This window comes from Lineus longissimus, chromosome 3 (genome assembly GCF_910592395.1).
Source record: "Lineus longissimus chromosome 3, tnLinLong1.2, whole genome shotgun sequence".
In the NCBI taxonomy this organism is placed as follows: Eukaryota; Metazoa; Nemertea; class Pilidiophora; order Heteronemertea; family Lineidae; genus Lineus; species Lineus longissimus.
Window position 1 is genome coordinate 1,247,698 of NC_088310.1, and position 23,630 is coordinate 1,271,327.

At 41.3% G+C, this 23,630-nt stretch overlaps 1 protein-coding gene across 7 annotated transcripts; it reads right to left on the minus strand.

The window, feature by feature from the left end:
- Positions 1 to 601: 601 nt before the first annotated feature.
- On the minus strand, positions 602 to 23,630 carry LOC135485230 (serine/threonine-protein kinase PAK mbt-like). 7 transcript variants are annotated; one of them, XM_064767061.1, is made up of 11 exons: positions 22,471 to 22,601; positions 19,601 to 19,642; positions 12,812 to 13,019; positions 10,448 to 11,317; positions 8,819 to 8,848; positions 6,573 to 6,761; positions 6,270 to 6,403; positions 5,690 to 5,822; positions 5,254 to 5,379; positions 4,793 to 4,927; positions 602 to 4,470 (listed from the first exon to the last, which is right to left on the minus strand). In XM_064767061.1, exons 1-11 carry the CDS (start codon positions 22,584 to 22,586, stop codon positions 4,309 to 4,311), a joined length of 2,145 nt encoding a protein of 714 aa, XP_064623131.1. In that variant the 5' UTR covers positions 22,587 to 22,601; the 3' UTR covers positions 602 to 4,308. The 7 variants fall into 7 exon arrangements, with proteins under 7 accessions (XP_064623131.1, XP_064623128.1, XP_064623134.1 ...); XM_064767058.1 differs by lacking the exon at positions 8,819 to 8,848 and adding an exon at positions 9,271 to 9,393; XM_064767064.1 differs by lacking the exons at positions 8,819 to 8,848; positions 19,601 to 19,642; positions 22,471 to 22,601 and adding exons at positions 9,271 to 9,393; positions 23,537 to 23,630.

The following is a 23,630-nucleotide window of genomic DNA, read 5'->3' on the forward strand; positions in this document are numbered from 1 at the left end:
CATCAGTGCCATAGCAACAGCTGATATCAAGTCTTTTGACGGAGTGCAGCCTCGACACACAAACAGCGGAGATGGTCATCAGATACTTTGAGAAGGACTTTGTGACGATGTGATTCAAAAGCAAACGAGGACTGACGACGAATTTGAGGGCTTCTTTCCAAAACTACACTGTGGACAGATTATTTAAATAAAGTATTTTTATGTTGATATTGATGTCTTTTTGGTGGCACGTTCGCGTGTGAGAAAGGCCTTTGAGGATTCACCAGTCTTCTAAGATGACTGTGGTCCCAAGTAGTACTCAAGTTGTGCTTAAAGAGTTGTCAAGTAGATATTGGGTACAACCGGTCTCATGAGATCAGATAACCAGCTGGCAGAGGTTGGTTGTTCCTTTGTCCGTCCTTGTGAGATGATTACCATGGTACAACCAAATCAGTTGTCATGTAGCACCCATGTAGAACGCAAATGAAATGTTGTCTTGTACAGCTAAAGGGCCCTTTGAAGGTTGTGTCAATGTCTTCCCAACCTGACCAGATAACCAGCTGGAAGAATACTGACATCGCAAAACAAATCGCAGAAGTCACAAATGAAAACAACACTTACATTTATCTCGTATAATAAAATGCTTTATTCAGCAAGATTATGTATGAATGAATACACCATGTGCTGGCACACAAAGTCCCTAGTCTTGTTAAGTATTATTATGTATTACTAGTATAAAACATGGCTAAATGCAGGTTTTGACCAAAAGCTAACCAGGAGAGATGAACTATTTACACAGCCTTTTTAATCAAAACATGTTTGTTTACATTAAACGGGATGGACTTTATTGAATAGTTATTTCATTATGATGTTGGCTTAGGTGGAACTGATCAAACGGTACAGAATTTTGCAGGAAAACTTTACTAATTTTAACAAAAAATTTACTTTTAACTATAAAATCAAGACAAGGCAGAGAAAGATGACCAGTATGATTTGAATTTATTTGCATCTTTGTGTCCAATTAAACTTTGAGCTTGGTGCAAGGAAGTCTTTGCTTAGAAATGAAGTCCCCCATTGAAATCTTTTTCATTCTGTACAAAAAAGTTCATTATAATAATAGATGTATTTAGTATAAACGATCTAAATGATTAGTTATTATTAGCATGGTTTATATTCCAATAGAAGTCACAGACCTTCAATCAAAACCTACAGTTCCGTTCCCAATACACAAGAATGATTTTATATCAAATATATACTGTAACCATAGTGATCGAGGAACTGCAGGGATCTAATCGTTCCTATACTCAAGTCTTGGACAATGACCTCAGCCTCCCCTTTCAAGAGTCATACAGATTGACTCAGTCAAGGAAAATTTTTGGGAAATATATGTCGTACTAATTTCTCACACCTACCGGGCACTTGTTCCATGCAGAGTGTAAAACATCAAGTTCTAACATAGAATTTTCAAGTTGGATTCTTTTTATCAGCACTCCTCTAAAAAAATAATGTCATAAAATCTGCACAGATAAATGTTTTAAAATACCATACACACATGACAAGGTCAACAAATAAAGTTACCTCAAGTTACCTTGAAGTTACCTACTAGTTTTTCAACAGGTCTACTTCCCCAAATCAAATGAATATCTCGGTGAACTATAAACGAGCAAAAAAAAACACCCTCGCAAATCTGACTGATGCTACACTACACCATCTTGACCCTGAGGCCTTGGATCCACTCCACTGACCCGGACTCCGTTACACCAATGAGGGGAGGTAACGGACCGATTAACTCTGATGGTTCAGAAAGCACAACACATGAGGTGAATGAGATAATCAGACATCTCACAGACAATACATATAGAAAAAAAACTATTTACAAATCATTGGTGTTGGTTGCAGCACATCAGAAACACATGCATGGATGGATTACAAAGTCAGTTTGTGTGTGACAACATCCCAAACTCAATCTCATCATGTCTACTGAGAAACTTGGAAGAAGTTCACATTAGCAGCACGAGTGAACAGGAGAAGTTGACCATTTTTGAGTCCAGTGCCATCTATGGGTCATATCTGACTCTTAGAAGATAAAATGGTGGACATAATGCCAGCCTTTGACATGCAATTCCAAAATCTCTCCTCACTGCCAACGACACATTCCATTTCGTTTCATATAAGGTCAACATTTAAGATATTGCCACATTTGGATGGAACAAAGTTATAAATTGATTTCCATGCATACAAGCCCTAATAACCACAGCAAGGACAGATTTATTCTAAATAAGTCTAAAAACTATACTATATCTCAAGCTAAGATTCCGGGACGTCACATACATGTACAAGAGGTGACAAACTGTCCTCTTGTCATTAACTTGTGAAAAAGTGTACTAAAAAACTTCCTTTCTGGACGTTAGCAAGCTACTGGTCGGATTCAAAAATGTGCAGACGGATTATTTACAATATCATTATGCTATAAATAGCATCACTGGTACACCACAGCCCAGTCAAGTCAAGAGTTTCTACATATTTGTAAACACTTTCACAGAAGCCAGAGTGTGGAGACTTGGTCTGGGACATGCATGTTCTTTGGCATGCAGGTAACAACCATTTACACTCTGTGCTGGTAGTTTATCAACTGAAGAATCAATCCAATTCACAAAAGCTTAATTTTTCTATTAATAACATACCAGGGTAAATGTGTGAGTGAGAGTGTATGAGTGATACACATGGAAACTTGACTCGAGACGACATGAAGAATGGGAAAGCATAGAGATACTCATATTGATCCAACAAGAACTATCAAGCAAAGCAGATTTCAAAATATTACATGTATGTTCATGATTGTCATGAGCTGTTTTCTAAAGGTTTTCAGAATAAGTTAAATTACCGGCCAAAGATAATAATGAAAAGGGAAAAGATTTAAGCATGATCGCCTTGGTAGAGAAATGTTTTGCTTATTCAAGCATTGCAAAAGGTTGAGGACAAAAAGGTAATGTATTTCATTAAGGCTCTATACAGGCAGTGCAGATAACGACATCACAGCAAGACACCATTCTGGATCTCATATTAACATCACTCACCCACATGAGACAAAACGGCACAAGTGAAATGTGGTGATGTCAACAAAGTCACCCACACACATGACACACTGTGTAGGTGATGGCAGCACGTCAATGGCACGACTGACGTCCAAAATGGATGCCGGAATGACGTCACTACACGACCTCTACACCAGCAGTAACACGCATCATAGCTAACTCTACTTATGCATAGCAATTTACAGCTTATCCTACCTGTTTAGCTCATTCACAACCAGGTCATCTTGGGATTTGAAAGCTTGGAACAAGGGGACAGACACCACTAGCCGCTATGCTGATGGAAGTGAATGAGCTAAAAATCACATTTAGCAAAATGAATACTGAAACTGTTCAGACCATTTGGAGTCTTCAATCTTATGACACCGAACTTTACTTATAATCAGATGGATGGAATTCATAAAAACACCAGGCATGCTTGGTTAAATATTGAAGTGAAACAAACTGAAAAGATATAAATGACATCATTTCATGTGAATCCATCTATAAATCTTCGATAAAAACTTAAAATGTTCACTTATCCAGTCATCTCAAACAACACGGTTCATCACAAAGACATCCTCTTTTTTGCTATCCTATAAGATTAGCACATCGTACCATTCCCACTTCTTCTGTATAAATATAAAGTTCATTTCAATGCTTCGAACTCAGAAACTCGAAGCTACTCAATATTGACCATTACGTTCTGACCACAAATCTTACACTATCATCTATTTACATCTTATAAACTCTACCTCCTTGACTACACATCAAACTTGGCTTATCTAAGTGATGACTGCCTTACTGAAGAAAGCCCAGCTCTTCAAGCAGTGTTAGAAACAACATGTCTCGGCACTGTTGCCCTAACACTCTTTGAAAATCAAGGTTTCTGCACACCATGAAGAATATGACATAAAGAAAGTACTCGCTTTCCCACGGTGGCCTTGGCCTCTATAACAAGCCACAAATACCACTAATTTCATGTCCAACGTCTACAACACACCACCTCCCGTGACAACCACACATGCAATGAGGAACTTAGGTTTTCTATTTTGGTTTATCTCGCATTACAGTGCCTATCTCATAAAATACGCTGAAGAAAACGAAAGTCGCCAATTCCCCCGCCCTGCTTAACAATTCACTGCGCGTTATTGCATGATCAGATGGTGCATGGGCTGGGCCTGGCTTCAGACAACCCCAGGACGATGCCATGTGGTGTGTATGATAACACTGGACCAACTGTCCATGGTAGAACACCTCAGCACTGACTATGCCTGAAACTTCGCATGAGTGGCACGAGGCAGCTCGGAGATCCTGCATTGCGTAAGAATGGATGCTGTAGTAAGTCGAATGCGGTGGCTCTCTGCGACGGATCTCGTATTAACATCTTCTCAATGAAGCCCTGCAGCCGTGGTGAAACCTGAAAAAGCAATACGTCATCTAATTTCCAAGAAAAACTGAACTATCACTGTTAAAACACATTGTCCCTCAGCCACCTGATACCGATCCTGAGCTAGATCAGAGGACCAAGCATCCTGAAGACCACCAGGAATGGCCTGGAGGAGGAAAAGGTTGTCAAACAAACTGAGACACCCATAGGCAAGACAAATCCTCTCAGTGCTTTGGGGCATGGTATGAAAACCCCCAGTTTTTGACATTGGTCCTGAACCCAGAGAGCAAGTCGAGAACTCAGCAGTCAAACGCCATGAAAACCTCATCCCCATTGATAAAATAGACTTTACCTTGTGAGTATTCTTAAGTTTAGGAGGCGGCATATCTCGGATTCTCCTCATGGCCTGCAGGGGTGGATCGTTAAAGAACGGTGGTTCTCCGTCAATCATTTCTATCACCATGATACCGAGGGACCAAATATCCACCTGAAACAAACAGCAATGCCCATCAGATACAAGTTATTTGTCGCCAAGTCAATAAATTGTTTCTTCATGACATTAGCGAGGAGACGGAATAGGAATAAGTTGACTGGATTGGGAGTAGTGCTTATGATTTCTCCCAAACATTCCAGCTATAATATCTGGAACCAAGTACGTCATGTATTGTAAAACAATCTATCTGGTGCAATAATTATGAGACACATGACAAAACACATGATCTTTTGACACCAATCTGGACACTAGTAGTACCAAATGAAGACCCCCCCCCCCCCCCGCCATCAGACTTGTAAACCTGTAAACATAGGACTTACCTCTGGTCCGTATGGTAACCGAGATATAACTTCAGGGGCCATCCAATAAGGCGTACCAACAAGAGATTTCCGTTTTGGCAGGTCAGGTGAGACTTGGGCACAGAAACCAAAGTCGGATAACTTCACCTGAAGGAAATAAACATTGTGTAAACTAACCTTGATCTTGAGAGCTCAGGTCGGGTTGTTGACACTGTATAGCTGTTCACTTTGCAGCTAAGTTCTAAAGACATGGCAATCAAAGGACCGTGCACAAGTTCATGAATGACGTGTTGGTCTCAGGTATGGTGCGATGATGTTTGACACCTAAGATGACGACACCCTTCTAAGGCAGTTCAAATCGTTATAACCACCCATCTACAACTGGTACTTTATCAATCAGAGGACTTAATGCAATGTTCCATGGAATAATCATCATAACTGTGGAAATGACACATACCCTTCCATCATGTGCCAGGAGAATGGAATCTGATTTGATATCCCGATGGATCACACCGTTACTGTGCAGGAATGCCAACGCCTTCAAACACGCTTTACACACAGTCGCTATCTGGGTCTCATCACACCGAGGACTGAAAGATTACCATGGTTATGTAAAGCAACAGTGCAGGAAAAGTGACAATCTGATGTAAATGTGAAATGATTCAGAATGGCAAGCTGGAGCTGTTCCTCGTAACCTAATCTTGACAACAAAACTAACTTGGCTATCAATGGAACAAAAGTTATGGGGCGGCACTTTTCATTCCCTGTATTGTACTGTTATCATCTTGACAGGGGTACATTTCAACCTCCCTTTTCCATTCCTTGGACCGCTTTCATGGACAGGTGGTTAACTGGGCTATCTCAACACACAATAGGATGGCCACATTCTCCCGAACCTGATAACTGACCTGATTATGCAGTTCAGCAGCGTGCAGCGTGACTCTAATTACCCATTGTTCTCTTCCAGTAAACAGACAAGCAACCTTCATGGTTTTTCAGCAGGGTGGGGTTCATTTGGAGGTTTTAATTCTACTTACTTTGCATGTGTGACGATATCCGTGAGGGCTCCTCCCTCCAGGAACTCCATGACAACCCAGAGCTCATCGTTCACCAGGAAACTATCGTACATGTCCACAATGTTGGGGTGGTGGTAGTCTCTCATAATCACAACCTGAAACAGAGATGGATGCAAGTTTATAAGTCACGGGACAGGTTTTGAATTGACACCAGTCATCGCATGAGATTACATTAGTGACGAAAGATGAGCTAACAGTATCCGATTTAGCTGTGCATTACTTGTATTAGGAACACATGACAAGAAAGCAAATGTCATTCTTTACCTCATTAAACAGTAACTCTCTTCGCTGCTGCTTCCTCAAATCCATCTTTTTGACTGCGACTTGCCGCCCTGTATTCCTATCCGTGGCTATGCACACGATACCTGTCGACCCTTCACCAATCTTGATGAAGTTCTCCAGATATTCCCTCGGGTCGCCAGGACTCACGACCATCTGTAGCGCCGCTCGGAACTGAAAATACAAATGGAAATCAGCAAGCTGTCGGATGAGTATCGTTCTCCAACATGCATAGTGAAAGCAAACTTTCCCTTGACAGCTCAGCTCATGCAAAGCTTTAGTTGACAGGGACTGTGTTTGAGCCACCTTCCATGGCTGAATATGCAGTGAATCTTATATCATGTAGTCCAGTAGAACCTCTCCATTACAGACACCCTTTGGACTGACACATGCTGTCCTAAACAGACAGGTGTCCTGCTAACAAAGGTGTCAGCTATGGGAGGTTCTGTAGTAGACATGTTTGTGTAAAGACACTGCCATGAAATGTAATCTGACTACAATTCTTCAATTAGCAGCAAAACCAAACCCGTATTGCTTTCCCTAAGAACCAACCACCGAATTTAAAGAAAGTGAGGGAAAAGGAAAGCAAAGATGCATGCAGCTTCTTCCACATTTTGAAAGTTTGTGGTTGTTTGTTTTGATTGTTGTCAAAACTTGTAAAGTGAAGTAGATGACTGAGGAAGAGATGGATCCATACGCAAACTTGCCTTGTCTTGTTTTGAGAAGAGCAAATGATCTCTGGGTCCTGCAATTTGCAAACTGCCCTCTTTGTGGAGCCCCTCAGTAACTCCAATAGGTTTCAGCAGACAAACAAAAGTAAACTGTTCTTTGAAACAGACATGCTTTCAACACAAATGTTGACCTCATTGTTCCACAACAGTTGCACCCAAGTAACATGACTAACCCATCTACTGAAACTAATCAAGGCACAGTCCATAGATATTCTGATTCTACAATATCAATACGATTGGAAACACAAGAACCATTAGATTAATAGTATAAGAATTCCAGAGATGTCTCACATTCCTGCTGCATTACAAGATATGACCTCCACCTCCAGACAGGGCCGACGTTAATAATATCAAATATCATTCTGTGATACAACGCAAATCAACGTGAATGGCATTTCATCTTTCAGATGAAATGCTTTGTCACTAGTTGAAGATGCTACACTCGCACCAAACAAAATCAAGCGGTTGGCCTTTGCTTTGACCGCAATACTTTCCCAACAGCTAATTCCTGATAATCATCATACAAGTTTAAGACCATATGACAACAAAGAACTGCATGCAAACTTTCTTATTGAACGATTTTCTTTCTTGCAATACAAGCTGGCACCTGGCCAAGCAGGAAAAAGTGAGTCTTTGGACGGAATCCAGTCATAACAATACGGGGTAGATTGGTGTTAGAACAAAAACAATCAACGACCTCAAATGAGTGGTGGGGGGGGGGGGGGGGGGGCATTGTGATTGAGAGTCATGGCAGAGGCTCTCTATGTGCCATCAGCATACTCTCAACCTATTTGGTCATGTGGAAGAAATGTTAGCCGCTTGGCTCACTGATATAAGATTCATTTCAATATCAGGCCAAGTATTCCAATAAATAGTCTAACCCTGATATCATCATTGGACCAACACAGTGTAGTGCAGACATTTGAACATATCCACCCCCAGGTTGGGTAAACATCCACGATATTAGTATATTACACAAACTGAGCAGTGTTTTCTTACGTTGATTATGTGGAGTGCTTGAAATGATGAGAGCTCAAGTACCTGGCTGAGAGGTGCATTAAGCACTAATTATAGTCCTAATTGATCTGAAGGGATGTCTGAAGGTTCATCACCTGGCCAGGTTCAAATCGAGGTTTATAGACCCAGACACTTGGATTGACGGGCAAGGGGAAATAGTAGTCAGCATTTCAGTATAATATTTCCTCATACGGCCACCAGAGGTCCTTGTCCGAGGAAGCGAGCCACATCCAGTACATACACGATTGCTACAGGACTAAGGGTCAATGACACCTAGTTTCTTGTTTTGGTTTTTGGTTGATGTAACCAGGGGTCTAGGACTCTGGTGGACGTCTAAATTCAGGGAAGGGGTTAAAAAGGTGCTTGAAAAAGCACAGGAAAGGAGACGTATGCAACATGCTTGATGACATTTTGGTTGGTCTTTTTCAAACTGACGAACGAACTAGAAGACTCTGATCTCTCTATCTCTAGACAGATACATACCTCATTCGATAAGGCCTCTTTTAGCCACATCTGAAATTGCCAGGGGTACAGGACATGTATTCAGGGTGACGTTGTGTGTTAGAACGTGTTACTGACCACACAAAGCAGACAACCAGGGGCAAACAACATCCAGAGGAAACAACTAAAGAGAAGCCACTAAGACTGCATGTGTCATTCAATGAGATGAGGGGTGGAATGTGGAGAAGCAATGTCAGATGGCTCTGGACACAACTGAATCAGAAAGAAATCAGCACATCCAGCACCTTGACGTCTTGCAGAGCACTTTCGTCAAGTCAGAATTTGGCCGACCAAAACAGCTTTCTGATTTACAACCCTTCTACATTGAAGAACACATGCACTGACAGAACCAAAATAAAACAACAGAAAACCAGAACACCCTGCAACCAAGGAGTAACTGAAATCTATGTCTCTATGTACTACGTCTACATTACCTGTTCATGGGAGAGTCTCTGTTGTTCAGGATGGGGCCCTGGACTCCTTGCCTTATTTCCTGGGGTTGTTGGGGTCTTTGGAGAATGGGGGCCCATATGTGCATTGGGGCTAGTAGGTGACCCCTTCATGAAAAACCAAAAAGCAAAGGAAAAGTCAAACATGCAAGAAACACAGCGAGTAACAAGAAGACAAACTGGAACATTCAGTAGTTTGGTTATAACAGACAACAAAAGCCATAAAAAATAATCAGCCAAAAAATTGAAGAAAAAACATTAGATTAAAATGGTACAAGATACCAGCTCATGCATGCTGGCGATAACTTGCACACAGAATGAGCCATGCATTCTGGAGATATTTGCCATGCAGCTCATGCTTGAGTTTATTAAGCACAGATTACAATGGGTAAATACAGTGAAAGGTTTGGTAAACTTAGTTTAAATCAGCAGATATCATAAGTTTTGAAGCTATCATTGGAATGGTCAGCTGGTGGCAAAATGGTGACACACTTTTGAGGTGCCGAAATCGTCATATTTGTGGTCACTAAACCTGGTATTAGTATTTGGTGCTGACTTGAACCATTTCCATTTCTAATGGAAGTAAACAGTTCAAATAGAAACTGACCTTATCAAAACCTATATAGACCTACATTGATAAGACAATACTATTCTGATTAGGAAACATACCAGCTTATTACATCTGCCATTTCATATAAAATCAGACTGCTAGGTTCACAACTTCAATGTTAATTTTCATAGAAGTATGAGAGCGCTTTATCTCATTGTAGGAAAAACATCTCATGATATATGTGTTAGAAAAACACATTACTTTTGAGTCGGCTGAAGTGCAACTGTCTGATTATTATCCTGGTAATGGAGTTAACCCAGTGTTAAAGACAGCCAGAATAACGCACAAGCACCTGCCGGTCATCACTGGTGAGTAGTTTCAGAGTTCATGAGTAGATGGGGCTACCAACGCACAAATAGTAAGAATTCGGATGTGCACGTCTGTTTCCAGAATCCCATTCTAATCAGAAAATCTGAAAGTGTACATGTACACAAGCAATGACGAGAGGAGCCAAGTCTGAAGATCTGATCCTCAGTTTGAATGCAGATTGACCAAGATATTGACAGAACATTGTCTCCATCATTCACAACTGCATCCCGATAGTCAACTTACCCGCTCATATTGCTGCGCTGCATTCGGCTTGGCTGGGTACGGAGGGTATGGATGCCCATTTCCACCATTTTGTTTTGCATAGTCATCCCTCATCGGGGACTTGGGTTTGGAAGGCAAGGTGTTATGTGCGTTGGGAGCCATATGTTGTGGTTTACCACGCATGTCTCTTTCTATCGTGTTATAGCCACGATTTTGTGGATGGCGTTCTAACGTTCCGCCTGGATACCGCTGATCCGGCATCGGCGGACGAGAATTGCTGTCCATCCTTTGCTGCCTCTCTATAGTTCCAAACCCATCCATTGGGTCACGTTCTGATCCATAGGGTGGCCGTGTCAATGGCGGTGGTGGTTGTTCTCGCGCATGTGGCCGAGCATCTCCAAACGGCCCCCTCGGATCTCCATTACCTGTAGGTGAATGTGGTGAATGCGGGGAACGTGGTCCACGACCCTGTGTCCCATACCCATCCCTGTACGGCTCTCCCCGATCTTGTGGTCGATGACTGTCACGGTAGGGATCACCACGGCCATAAGGATCCTGATTTGATCGCCGATCAGCATCATACTGATCACGACCATAGTCTCTAGGTAATGGCGGCCGTTGTGGTTCCTCATGTCGGCTATGATCTCCTCGACTTAATGAGTTGTATGGATCATAGTTATTGTATGGATCCTGTGGTGAATGAGGTGGTGAGTGATGTCCGTAAGGATCATTCTCATGTAACGTTGGTGGCATGTTCTCGTTCATCAACTCCCGCCGTTTGTACATAGGTGGACTGCCCCCACGTAACGAGTTTGACCGCGCAACGGAGATACCCTGGTTGTTGTTAGGGTAGCCATTGAGGCGACCATGGGACTCTCCTCGAACGACAGTCTGGAAGACAGAGGGTACAGGGTTAGTTTACGAGACAAGCAACATCCCTGAGCCAGCAGCAAGAACATTGAACAATGAGAGCTAACAAATTTACACAAGTCCTGAAAATAAAACCACTGCATAGAATTTAGAAGGTTCATGAGTTAAGGATAAGAAAAAACCCAACAAAAATCGAAGACCGAGAGAGCACCTTCAGGTACGCACATTTTGATATGCCAACAATTGCGCAGAGATCTTCTTGAGACAACCTGCAAGGATTTCCTCCATGGTGACTGATGCCGAAGAACATATTCAACCCCTCTTAACCTGGTCCATTTTACCTATGACTGGCATATTGTGATAAGCCTCAAGAGCTGGGAACTTCAACTTGTGAATTTGTCATTTGATACATCACACCTGAGCGGCAAACAAGATCGTTTGCCCTGATTTTGACACAGTCCAAGTTCTCAGAGTGTGCTTCTCTTAACCAAATCCAGTCATAAACCAACGTCAATTCCCCTTTTAGGCACCTATTCCATAAAACTACACGGTATACTACACTATACGCAAACAATGGCTTCACAAAGGGTGCATGACCATGAAACTATTGTTCGCGTATAGTATAGTATAGGGTATAGCTCTATGGAATAGGTGCCTTAGAGGTTGTAAGGGGTACGACTCACCTGATAATAAGCTAATAACTGAGCTGAAATAATCTTGAGGTGGTTGGCCAAGGGAACCTCAAGCTCCGTCATGTTGGACTGCCATAAAGTTCTAACCGAACCTCACAAACAGGAAATTTGAACTCAACCAAAGAACTAAACCAGTTACTGGTCACATTCAACAATGTACCACTTGATAATTACATTATGTTTATAAACTCGGGCAACAACTATAAAAATACTGGTTGGTATAAATCAAAACAAGGTTGCCTGTTGAGATAATTGCATTATAATCTGATTCAACATCTGAACTGCTGGCTTGATTAGTGTAATTTATAGCTGGGTCACCCCTCCTGCCTGGCGCATAATCAGCGCCAAGGTCCTGGAAAGTTTATCAGCAATTTCACTAGAAGACTTCCCAACATATTGCACTGCACCTTACAGACTTTTTTAATGTAACACGACACATTTGCTTACACCTTTGATTACACTAGAGGTAGACTGGGACCACACCAGCGATGAAGTTTTTTCCTCGATTATCAAGAAAATTGCAGCCACAGTTCACCAAAGATAATTAGATTTGCTATAAAATTCTCTCCTGCATGGCTCCAACGGATTTTTCGAAAACATCATCTACATGTAGTTTCAGTTTTTTCTGTCCATCACACCTTTAAAACTTTCAAGGCTTCCCTGCAATTCTGATGGGCTCATTTTATCTATACCATGAGCAGTAGCCCTGAACACTTGGGGAAGGGGCCACAACTGGTGAGTCAGAGCAGGGCCGGCTCACTGAGGAGGGAAACGAACCAGATTCCTTTGGGGAGAGCAGAGGGGCGATATCGTTTGCACTCACCTTCAAAGGAGCCATTTCTGTCGGTGTGATATGTGACGGATCTATGACAGGGACGGGTCTGGATGCTGGCTTGATGATGCTGGCCCACTGCGGAGGTAGACCAACATACTCCTTATGTTGGTTGTCATAGCCCGTGTGCACCCGATGCTCAAAGTTGGACGGTGCTGATATCGTTGGACGTTTTTTCTTTTTACCAAACATCTTATCTCTGGAAAAGATAAAAGAGAGGAAAGTCTTTAGCAAAGTGACTTCCAAGAGCAAACTATACCGTGGTCTTCACCCCTTTGGCATGGAAAGCAACAACAAGAAATTATATGATATTGAGGACCTCAGGTGACAGACTTGTCCATGGCTATGATAGGACTGTGAGGTTTCCTGCAATAAGAAAGGAACTGGGATGAATAAGAGCCCAAGATGGTGAATTCACCTTTCGATTCTGTGCACCATGAAATGGTTAACATGGTTTCAGAATTCTAGAAATAAATTACACATTGTAATGTTAGATTGGACATTGTAGTCCAAACTTTGGAGCCTTCATGAGTTCTAAAGCATAACAATCCTCACTTGTATTAATGTTCCTGTGACTCCAGCCTGAACTGTGGCAAATGACTGCTGTAAACCATTACAAATCAAACCTCCAATGACTATGAAAATATCACTAAATCTCAGACATTCCTCCTGAGATGGAGTATTTCAGATCAAAACAATGGTTTGACTTTCTCGGAAGTCCTAGAATTCAATATAAGACCAATTCAATGATCACGATAACAAGATGTGATGTATATTGTTCTAAAACTCAATGTCTCCATTATGTTGTAAACTATACTAATATCAATCAGATAGGGGAAAGGTTATGCTGTAATCGGCAAAGCATTCTGTGCTCATTTTCATTTCTGCAGTGGCAGGATCATGTTTGGAGTAGACCCATGCAATGATCTGGCAAGAATAACTTCCAAGTTTTACTCTAGAGAATAGTGAAAAAAGTTTTGTGTTATAACTCATCACCAGACTTCGATGCTCACACTTCTTCCTCACAGACTTTTCTGCAATTCCCATTTCAAGTGAAACGAAATGCATAGACTTCAGGCCTTTCGTGCATCACGTCATGATGTGGTAATATGACTCTACGATATTGCATTATTTGTTCAAACTGGGACAAAAACGTTCTTTTCCACTGCAGACTCACACCGAATAGGACATCATTTAAGATCTTGACCCAAAAGACTCGCTTAGGAACAGTGAAGAGGTGAAGAAAAGGACGGAATATTTACTCAAATGATGCACTTGAAACTTGAAGGGTCCACAGACACTAACAAGCACAAATTCTACCAGATTTTTCCTCGAGGTATTGTAATATATCTAGGAATGAATGTGTAGGTGTGAGCGTGTGGAAACTTACTGAATAAGTGCACCATGAGTTCATACATCTCTTGAGTATCATTGAGAAATCCAATAAAATCTATATAACTCACTGATAGGAATATATACACTGACCAATGATTAGGCCTGTGTTTTATCAGGGCGTGTTACGATAGACATCATGCTATATCCCCGAGTCCTTACATGTACATGAAGAAGATGGCGACTCCCTAAAATGATTTGGTCAGCAACAGTGGGTGGAACCTCCCACTGCGGACACATCCATTAGCAGGACACCCTTTCTATTGGGGACAGTGATTTTAGTCCCAAATCAAATGGGTTGTTTTTATACAATTTGTCCTTCCCTATTTTAAAAGATAGCATTTGTCAGTCCTCCCAAAGGTGTCCTTATACAGCAACAGTAGTAAATGCCAGACCTTCTCTTAGTACAGTGTATAATACAAGCAACAGGTGATTTCCCATTGAAGCCCAGTCTTCCATAAACTTCGAAATAAAACCACCCCTTCATTACCTTTAGTTAAAGGAACAAATCCTCAGAACAAAGAGTTCCTATTCAGCTTGAGGGCAACAGAGGCCTAGTGGAGTTGACACATACATACATGTAGGCCCTATGTGTAGACCATGAGTATACCTGTAACAACAAACTTTCCACAAAAAGCACAAAAGCCTGATCAACATAAAGCTTAGTAATTGCCGCTATTATTAGGTTTGACTCTTTGTTCTGTTTTGTTCACAACCCAATCCAACTTTCAAAGAGAATCCTAACAATTATCACTGTGGTTAAGGGTTTCCACTTGCCAGGATCTGAATTAATCACTTCCCCTCATAGTTCTGGGTCAAGTTAATTTTGATAGAATTGGGCCATAATCTTGCAGATTATAAGCCCACTATTTGCGTGTAATTATCAGGACTCTGTTTCTCCGACCTCCCTACAAACTTGAAACTTGCCAGAATAGAGCAAGGGTTTGTGGAACAACTGAGAGTATTATCAGTGGAAGAGTGAGGTAACAAACTACCACGCAAGGCCTGTGCGGTCATGGGGTAAGATCCTGAGTTGGATCACTTCCTATGACTGAGTGGACTCTCCAGACAAACAAGCTATTTCTTTAAGTGAAGTTTGTGTCAACAATGTAAAGATGAGCATTTTTCCAGGAATCCTGCTGTATTGTAGTGGTGACAAACTGTGTATATCAAGACACACAAGACAAGTGACCCTAAATCTGCCCTAAATATAGATGCATGACTATAGTCTACACCAATGCCTTGAGTTTATAATTGCAAATTTTGATTGTGACCCCAAATCCACCCCCTCTCGATTTACACCCCAGAGGAAGTCCCAGTGTATTCATAATTAACCTCCTCCATGAACAATGTATGGTCGTTGAATCACTAATCGCCCTCATGACAATAGCCTGAACAATGGCAGAATCAACAAAGGGGACATCACTGACTGTTGGATGACAAACTGAGATCCAACTTCAACTTGTCACCCAAGACATGCAAGATACATGTGTTTACAAATGAACATCCTAAGATCAGTGTCCACGAGGACACACTTGTCAGAGTGTGGACAGTCTCTGCCTATGTGTATGTACTGCTCGGAGTTCATACTCCAGTCTACGCAAGTCATACACTATGAACAGTACATTGACTTTACTCAGAAGTCCCTAACAATATACTAACATGCCAAGTATTAAGGAAAGTATCAATCAGTGATAGGGTGAAATTGGTGCACTCTCAAATTTAAGATCATGATGCAGTATGTAGGCAGAGGCAGATGACACACGACAGGCTGATGATCTATTCCCTTTTCAGTTGACTTGCCGTGTCAAGTCATGGTGAAAGAATGTATGCATGGCACACACTTCAAATGTTGACAGGAGTGTATAACGCTCTACCACTGACAGGATGCATTGTAAATGATTTTAAAATCGATCAGGAACAGATTGTTAAGGAGACGTCCCAAGTCTATTGACAAATGTACATGTTGCATGGATGAAGTCATGACAGCACAAGTCAAAGCTTGTCATTGATATGTACAATCATAACCCATTATGATGTAGGGTGAGATTTTCATATTCATACATGCACTGTCAGCAGCGATTGTGACAGACAAAAATTGAAGATACTGTATCAACGATAGTATCATTCATATGTTTTTCTTATGACACTGACAGCCGACACTTTTGAAATGCATGATGACCCAGAGTTGAAAACATACAATGAAGAGGCAGAATACTCATGAAAATATGTTGTGTCCTTGAGCCGTGAAGACCACAGGAACCTTCCTATAAGGCCAGGATACAGATCAGACTAGCTCTAGTCTAGCCATGATCACTTGCTCTGTCCTGAAGTCTCCCTGAGAGCTTCATCCATCACCACATGTCAATCAAAACCAGTCGACCCAATAATGCAATCTTACTCTGTCTAACTATACCACTGACATACTACTCCCAATCAATGATTGGTTTTCGAATATGAATCGATAGATGAATGACCCCCTCAACCCTGTGGTCCTCCTCCTGTCAAACAGGACACAGAAATGCGATAAAAACAATAAATAGTGGAAACTACTAACCCAAGATTTACATCCACCCAAACATATTTCCATGTCCAACGACTGATGACCATTCATGGAAACATAAGACACCTTCCAATAGACCATACAATTAGATTGATCAAATTACTATGTTGCCCATGTTCACCTAGATATTCTGCATTCCAAGCCTTAGTGGACACATGAGGACTGGGCCGTGGCATTTTGCCAATCTATTAGGCCTATACATTACCAGTATGAAGAACACACGTACATATCCGGGTCCACCTGAGCTGAATATCATTACACATACATACCAATCACAATTGGTGCCAATGTGATTCAATTCCATGCATAAAAAATCACGAAAGCTGAAATGCAATCTGCGCAAAACACTCCAGCAATAACATTAAACTTGTGATCGAAATTAATTTTACAATAATTTTGTATTCACTTTTCGCTGCACGAGCATGACTGCATACACTGTACATCAATCCTGCACATGTCAATTCAATTCACTGTCTCAATCTAACATTTTAAAATCACTCCGTTGGCGTTGAGGAAATTGGACAAGTGACACACTCTACCCAAAGGCAGTCCTGGATGAAGGGACATCTTAGTATCATTCATTCGATGATCCTTACATGATGTCAATAGGCTGGCCTTTGACTAGCATTCATCTGACATGCATGAGAATATCCTAAGGTGTAACTTGGTCCCAGCATGCCTACCAATCATTCTTGCTCTGACTGCACGGGAAGGGCCGGCCACTAGACCATGCCATCACTGCTACGTGCAAATGAGGGACGTCCACACAGAGGTTGATTACCTGACAAAGGGCCTCTTGGTTCGGCACTGATTACTTTACCATTAGTAATAATAGTATCCTACTGGGCTTAATCACACCTACACATGAAATATTTTCATAAAAATCCCTCAGACTGGTCAGCATTTGGTGAAGCTAATCATTATGTTTCCTTTCGGACTCAACAAGGCAATGAGAAATTAGTAACAGATGATTTAGTCCATGGACTTATGAAATAATGTGGATAAACATAGATTTCGGGCTGGACACAAGGTTAGGCTCTCAAAGGCCTACATTCTAAAGCCAAGGTACCGGCAAAAATAATTTGTCAACGGTCCTTACTAATTTATAAGCATTTACCAAGTGAGCTCATGATGTACGTGTAGAGAAAAGAAAATCAAGCATCTTTTCAACCTACAAACATAACATTTGAGCATCGACTGGTCATCTTTCAACAAAGCCAGTGTACCTTAGTTTAAGTCCCTAGGTTAACCAAAGCGGCATGGCCCCCTTGTTAAAATAACAAAGCATAGTGAAGTCCCTTGAAACAACATTTATTAGATAATCCAGGAAACCTTCATAGAACTTGAAGTCTTTTCCATTCGGTTTACCAAACTTGAGTAGGCCACTCTGTCAGGCCTGTCGGGACAGGCTGTCAGTGAGTGCAATCAAGGGGAAGACAGCTGTATGGGCGGTTATTACCGCAAATAAAGACAAACCAAAGCAAAGACACTTGTGTAGCATATCAAGGACACGTAGATTGATACTCCTGGGCGGTTATTACCGCAAATAAAGACAAACCAAAGCAAAGACACCTGTGTAGCATATCAAGGACACGTAGATTGATACTCCTATGTGTGCCACATCAAAGACATCTGGACCATACACCACATCAAAGATAACGATGCGAAGTCAACAGGCGGCGCCACTGTAGATTGCTGGCGGCCGTACGCTGCCTGTTGACGTTGTTGTTATTTGCCACCTCTCTCCTATGGCAAGCCGTTTGCTTCAAAAAGTCGAAATGATTTTTTTTCTAGTCGAAATGATTTTTTTCTAGTCAAGATATTTTTTTTCAAGTCAAGAAAAAAAATTTGAAATTAAATTTTTTTTTTCAAGTCGAGATATTTATTTTTCTTCTCATTTAACTTATTGAAGTTGAATCAATTAATTAAAATTTCACTGCGAGAAAAAAATGATTATAAAAATAAAAATAGTCGCTTATATCAACAAAAACCTATAGTTGTCGAAATCGTTTTTACTTGTCCCAAGACGGTGGCGCCGCCTGTTGACTTCGCATCGTTATCTTTGATGTGGTGTATGGTCCAGATGTCTTTGATGTGGCACACATAGGAGTATCAATCTACGTGTCCTTGAAATGCTACACAGGTGTCTTTGCTTTGGTTTGTCTTTATTTGCGGTAATAACCGCCCAGGAGTATCAATCTACGTGTCCTTGATATGCTACACAAGTGTCTTTGCTTTGGTTTGTCTTTATTTGCGGTAATAACCGCCCATACAGCTGAACCACTCAATAACAAACCCAACATAAAACGGCCAAGTTCGACTTCAATAGAGACTGATCACAGGACAATTAGGACAAATGATATTGCAGTGGAAATCTCTGAGGATGCATCCAGCTGCAACAGTAGGAGCATGTTAGTGACCATCTTGATTTTCACACAAACACTGGGCATACAACTAAAGCTAAAGTTGCAGGGCTACACAAAGAATAAAGAGAGATGAAACATTGATAAACCGTTCATCTGTTCTGAAGATGGAAGATAGAGCATGTCTGAGAAGGAGAGTGGAGACCACTGCATCCACCCACAAATAGATGATGAGTAATCTTGTTAACAGAGCTATATGTCATCATTATCATTGACAGCATCAGTTAACCCAAAGCCTCAACACAGAAGCATGTTTTGAACTGAAGCCAAATTCAAAGAGGCCAAAGTCAACAGAGTGGTGGTCAAAGTTGCTCAACTTGTGTTGGCAAGCGACTGAAACTTGTGCAGGGTTTAAACCGTGGTAGGCCTTTATCATCGACTATCATGATTTAGAAAACCCACCTCATTATTCCGTCATCATTCCTATCCCTCACATTAGTAAACCTTGGAGAAATAGCATGTTCCTGACCAAGGGGAAACTCAGCATGTAATCCGCCTACACAGTAGATGTACTTGATAAAGGCCTATGACACCCAGGTCGAGAATACGGGGAAGTAGGCCTCATTTCTCGGTCAAGGTAGTGATATGAATCATACTCAACCTACTCAAGATCAATGCATAATCACAACACCTAAGTTTAATTAGGGAACAATCAGTGACCCAATTAATGTACACAGTTTGGCAAACCATGGCCAGTGTGAAAGTCACACTTTTACTCACTTTTTAGCCAAACAGAGCAGCGTGGTTCCTGGTTTTTCAAAATGACAGAAATCAATTTAAAAAGTGAATGTGAGCCTGTTTCGAATGTGATGTGGGGTTTGTCAATCAGAATAAACGGTCAGGTACAGCACTCATAACCTGTGCATCCTTGGTTCAACTCCGAGTAGACTGACCAACAGATTCTGTTTGTCTATGAGCTTTGCCTAGCAGTTGATTTTTTCACCAACAAGAAGCTGTGGATGAAAGACCTCCAGTTAACACTGTAGTTTTGTAGAGCAGCCTGTGTCCACTGTCGTACACTGCTGCTACCTGGCATAAGGCTCAAGCTACAGATCAATATAGATCATGGCCAACATTTTCATTAAGCAGTCCCTAAACCGATTAGTATTCTTATCCTTGTAACCAGGAACGGCCACTGAACCAACCAGTCAGCATTGACAGGAATAGGATAGGATTATTAGGGCCAGGCCTGACAATCACATCTAAAATCTTACAGGATACAAGAGACCCATGCCTTTTGTAGCAGTACCCAAAATCATGGACTGGACACAATAAGAAAAGTGAGCAGTCCTTTGACATGCAAAAAGCAAAAGGTTTGTGATATATTGACAAACCAGACAGGCACTCATGCGACTTACTTTTTAATAGGGCATGTATTGTCACCGAGTGTATCAAATATGGTCAATCAGCATGACAATAGGCATATTCATTTTGGCAAGCCAAGTTTGCCTGAGAATCACTCAATGGCTTCACAACAGAATAGGTAATCACTCAGATATGAACGGCTTAAAACTGTGGTCAACATGGATGCTCAGCTTGGGACTTTGAGTAAAGATCAAAGATTCTTGGCTGTTTGCTTTGATCATACAATATTTCACAATGAACTCACCTTCTATATTCATACAGAACATCCCCATCAGATCCAGTGACCGTATCCTTACTACCCAAGCATCCACCGGACATTTCCTATCCTTTCCACCAAGTGCCAAATGAGATAAAATCCACCTTTAATCTTCAGACCATGCACATTCATGTACTACTGGGTGTTTTCAATGATGACCTGTACTCAGATCCAGAATATGGCGCAGAACATCAACCCAAATCATAGATACTCCTATTAGTAGAGCCTGATCAGACCTCATTCTATAAACCACTCTTCGAAATCAGGGTAGGCCTACTAACCTTCCTTCCTATGTCCTTGATAGTTCGATTCATCATGTTTTACATTGGTATTGTGGTTTAAAACATAAAACCGATTGGCAGACGTTCATTAAGGTTGTCTCATGTTCACTGCTACTCACATTCATGCAATTGCAATGATTGTGAGGTGCTCCCACAACTTGGGTGAGATCCAATCACTATAAATGCTGACATATTCTGAACTCTGCCGTTGGAGAAGCCTCCAACCTGTTTGATATGTGGCATGTGGTTCATATGAGCACAACTATCCCAGGTCAGACAATATCAAGGTTGCTTTACACTAATTAGTCAACTTAGTTAGATCAACTTAGAAAGACCACGTGTGTTGCAATACCAGTCTCTGATTTTCAAATGTAAGGAAGGTATAATCTTGACCTGCACATGGAAAGCGGGAAAGAAACAAGAAACATCCAGTAAAATTCACCAAAGTACTGCATCCGGCACACAAGGATGAAACCCTGCACTAAATGTCTGCTATCAATAAAACAAGGAATAAATCACCACTACCTACAACAGTACCTGATGCAGCAGCATCCAGTGTTCCTATCTCTCACATTCTACCAGAAACATCAAGCAGGGATAAGCAACCAGGAACCATTCAATCAGTCAATTAGTCAAAATCAGCCTTATGATGATGACTGAGAGCAAGGACTGAGAGGTTGTATTCAGAGGAACTCGGCAGCCTATCATAGTTGCTGCCAGCCAAAACAAAAATATTCATCTCCCGAGATATATCTCTACAGGACATCAAATACCCCCCCCCCCCCCCCCCCTATAAGGCTTTGATACCCACTTTCAGGAGAATGAAGAATTGGACTACAGTAAAGTACTGTTGCATCGAACATGACTTCAACAAGGAGCCATATCGTCCAACACCAGACAGAGGGCATGATATTTTACGATTCCGGCAAAACATGGGAAAAATGTGTGTTACCCAGATGGATGGAAAGGCGGTATAGACATGCTACTGGTCTACAGGTGAAAATAAAAAGTGTTGTACGAGAACCATATGGACCTGAGCAAGTTATGATGATAGGAATAGGAGCGTATTTACTGCTCTCTGTTATATCTGTTTACACAACATAGAGTTACCTACAGGAGAGGGGATCAAACCATCAATACCCGAGGTGTTGCAACACAACTCTAAATAGAATCAAGTACAGGATCACTTCAATCAATTTGAATGTTGTATATTACGTGCCATCATGGAGGTGGATTGAACACTGCATTGATTGAAACAAACAGTGAACAATAAAACTCTAAAGATATAGGCCTATAGAAGTCAGAACATACAAAAAAAACAGAAACAGAAATTCAAATTCAGAATGGCAATATTTATACATGTATCTTACCTCTGTCCATTGAGCATCACATCATTTATGGCACCAAACATACATTGGAAGCTCTGTAAGGAGGATGTATCATCACCCATCTCTCCAATATCATGTTTAAATTTCTCTGAAGGCATCTCCAAAGCTTATGTTTTGTTGAGATCTGTTTTAATTTCAATTAGACATCCGGCATGTCTGGTCATTCCAGAGAGAGGAGAGAGTAACTTCTAGTGAGTGTCTTTGTATGTCAATACCAGCAATCCATATCCTGATGCAAGAATACACCAACCATGCCAACTTGCAACAACGCGTTTCACTACTGTCACTGTTTAAAGAACGTTTTAAAAATTGATGTATTCCAGATAAAGACTGAATGCTCTCCATAAGGCACAAGAATCCAGTCTTAGGATTGAGAGCACTATAGTTGCCAAATCCTCATCGACATCATGGGATTCATGGGCTGAATGGTGTCAGTTGAGTTTGTTGTAAGTTAAGATAAGATGTAAATGCACATCATGTGTCTCACTCTCTCAATGAGCAACATTCCAAGCGAGCATTAAACAGCGAAGTCGACTACTAGTGCTACTGTAAGTCTGTATTGTCCTGCATGAATCAGTGAATGACGTCGATCGTTTGTGTTTGCCTGATGATAATGAACGACACTCATGCACTAAAAAATGCTACAAACAAGTCCGCAGCGAGGACAGTGACATAGCCTACTCCTGCCTATAGTGCCTAGTCCTATAGTCAGTCTCAGCCATACATACACCGACTGACAACCACCTGATCGCCTTGAATCAAATGCAAAAGTCCCACCCAAAGAAAACAATGATGTTACAGATGGTATCAGCCGATGAGTAATCGGTGAAAAAGGGACACACCCATTTTGATTCAAAGCCAGCCGCTCTGTCACACGAGTGCCACTTCTTCAGTCAAAAATTCAGGACGTGACGACTGGACTGTACCCGCACGCAAAAACCTTCAATTTCTTCACTTAGCAAATTACACCAACGATAATATTCGGTGTCTACAGAATGCTCTACTAATTTAGATTTCATTAATAATTGTTATGATAACACATACTCACCCTATATCATAATAAATCGACAATTAACGGGGATATTTCTCTTCGAAATTCAGCAATTTTCCTGAAGTTCCGATGTCCACCAATTTTGTGGGGG

What these genes read in the sequence shown, in the direction of transcription:
- LOC135485230 (XM_064767058.1), bottom strand. Translation starts at nt 22,586, where the DNA reads ATGCCTTCAGAGAAATTTAAACATGATATTGGAGAGATGGGTGATGAT. An exon ending in CAGAAATGGCTCCTTTGAAG is followed by an intron (nt 11,318 to 12,811) that starts GTGAGTGCAAAC and finishes TCTGTCTTCCAG; the next exon opens with ACTGTCGTTCGAGGAGAGTC. An exon ending in AGAGACTCTCCCATGAACAG is followed by an intron (nt 6,762 to 9,270) that starts GTAATGTAGACG and finishes TTGTATTTTCAG; the next exon opens with TTCCGAGCGGCGCTACAGAT.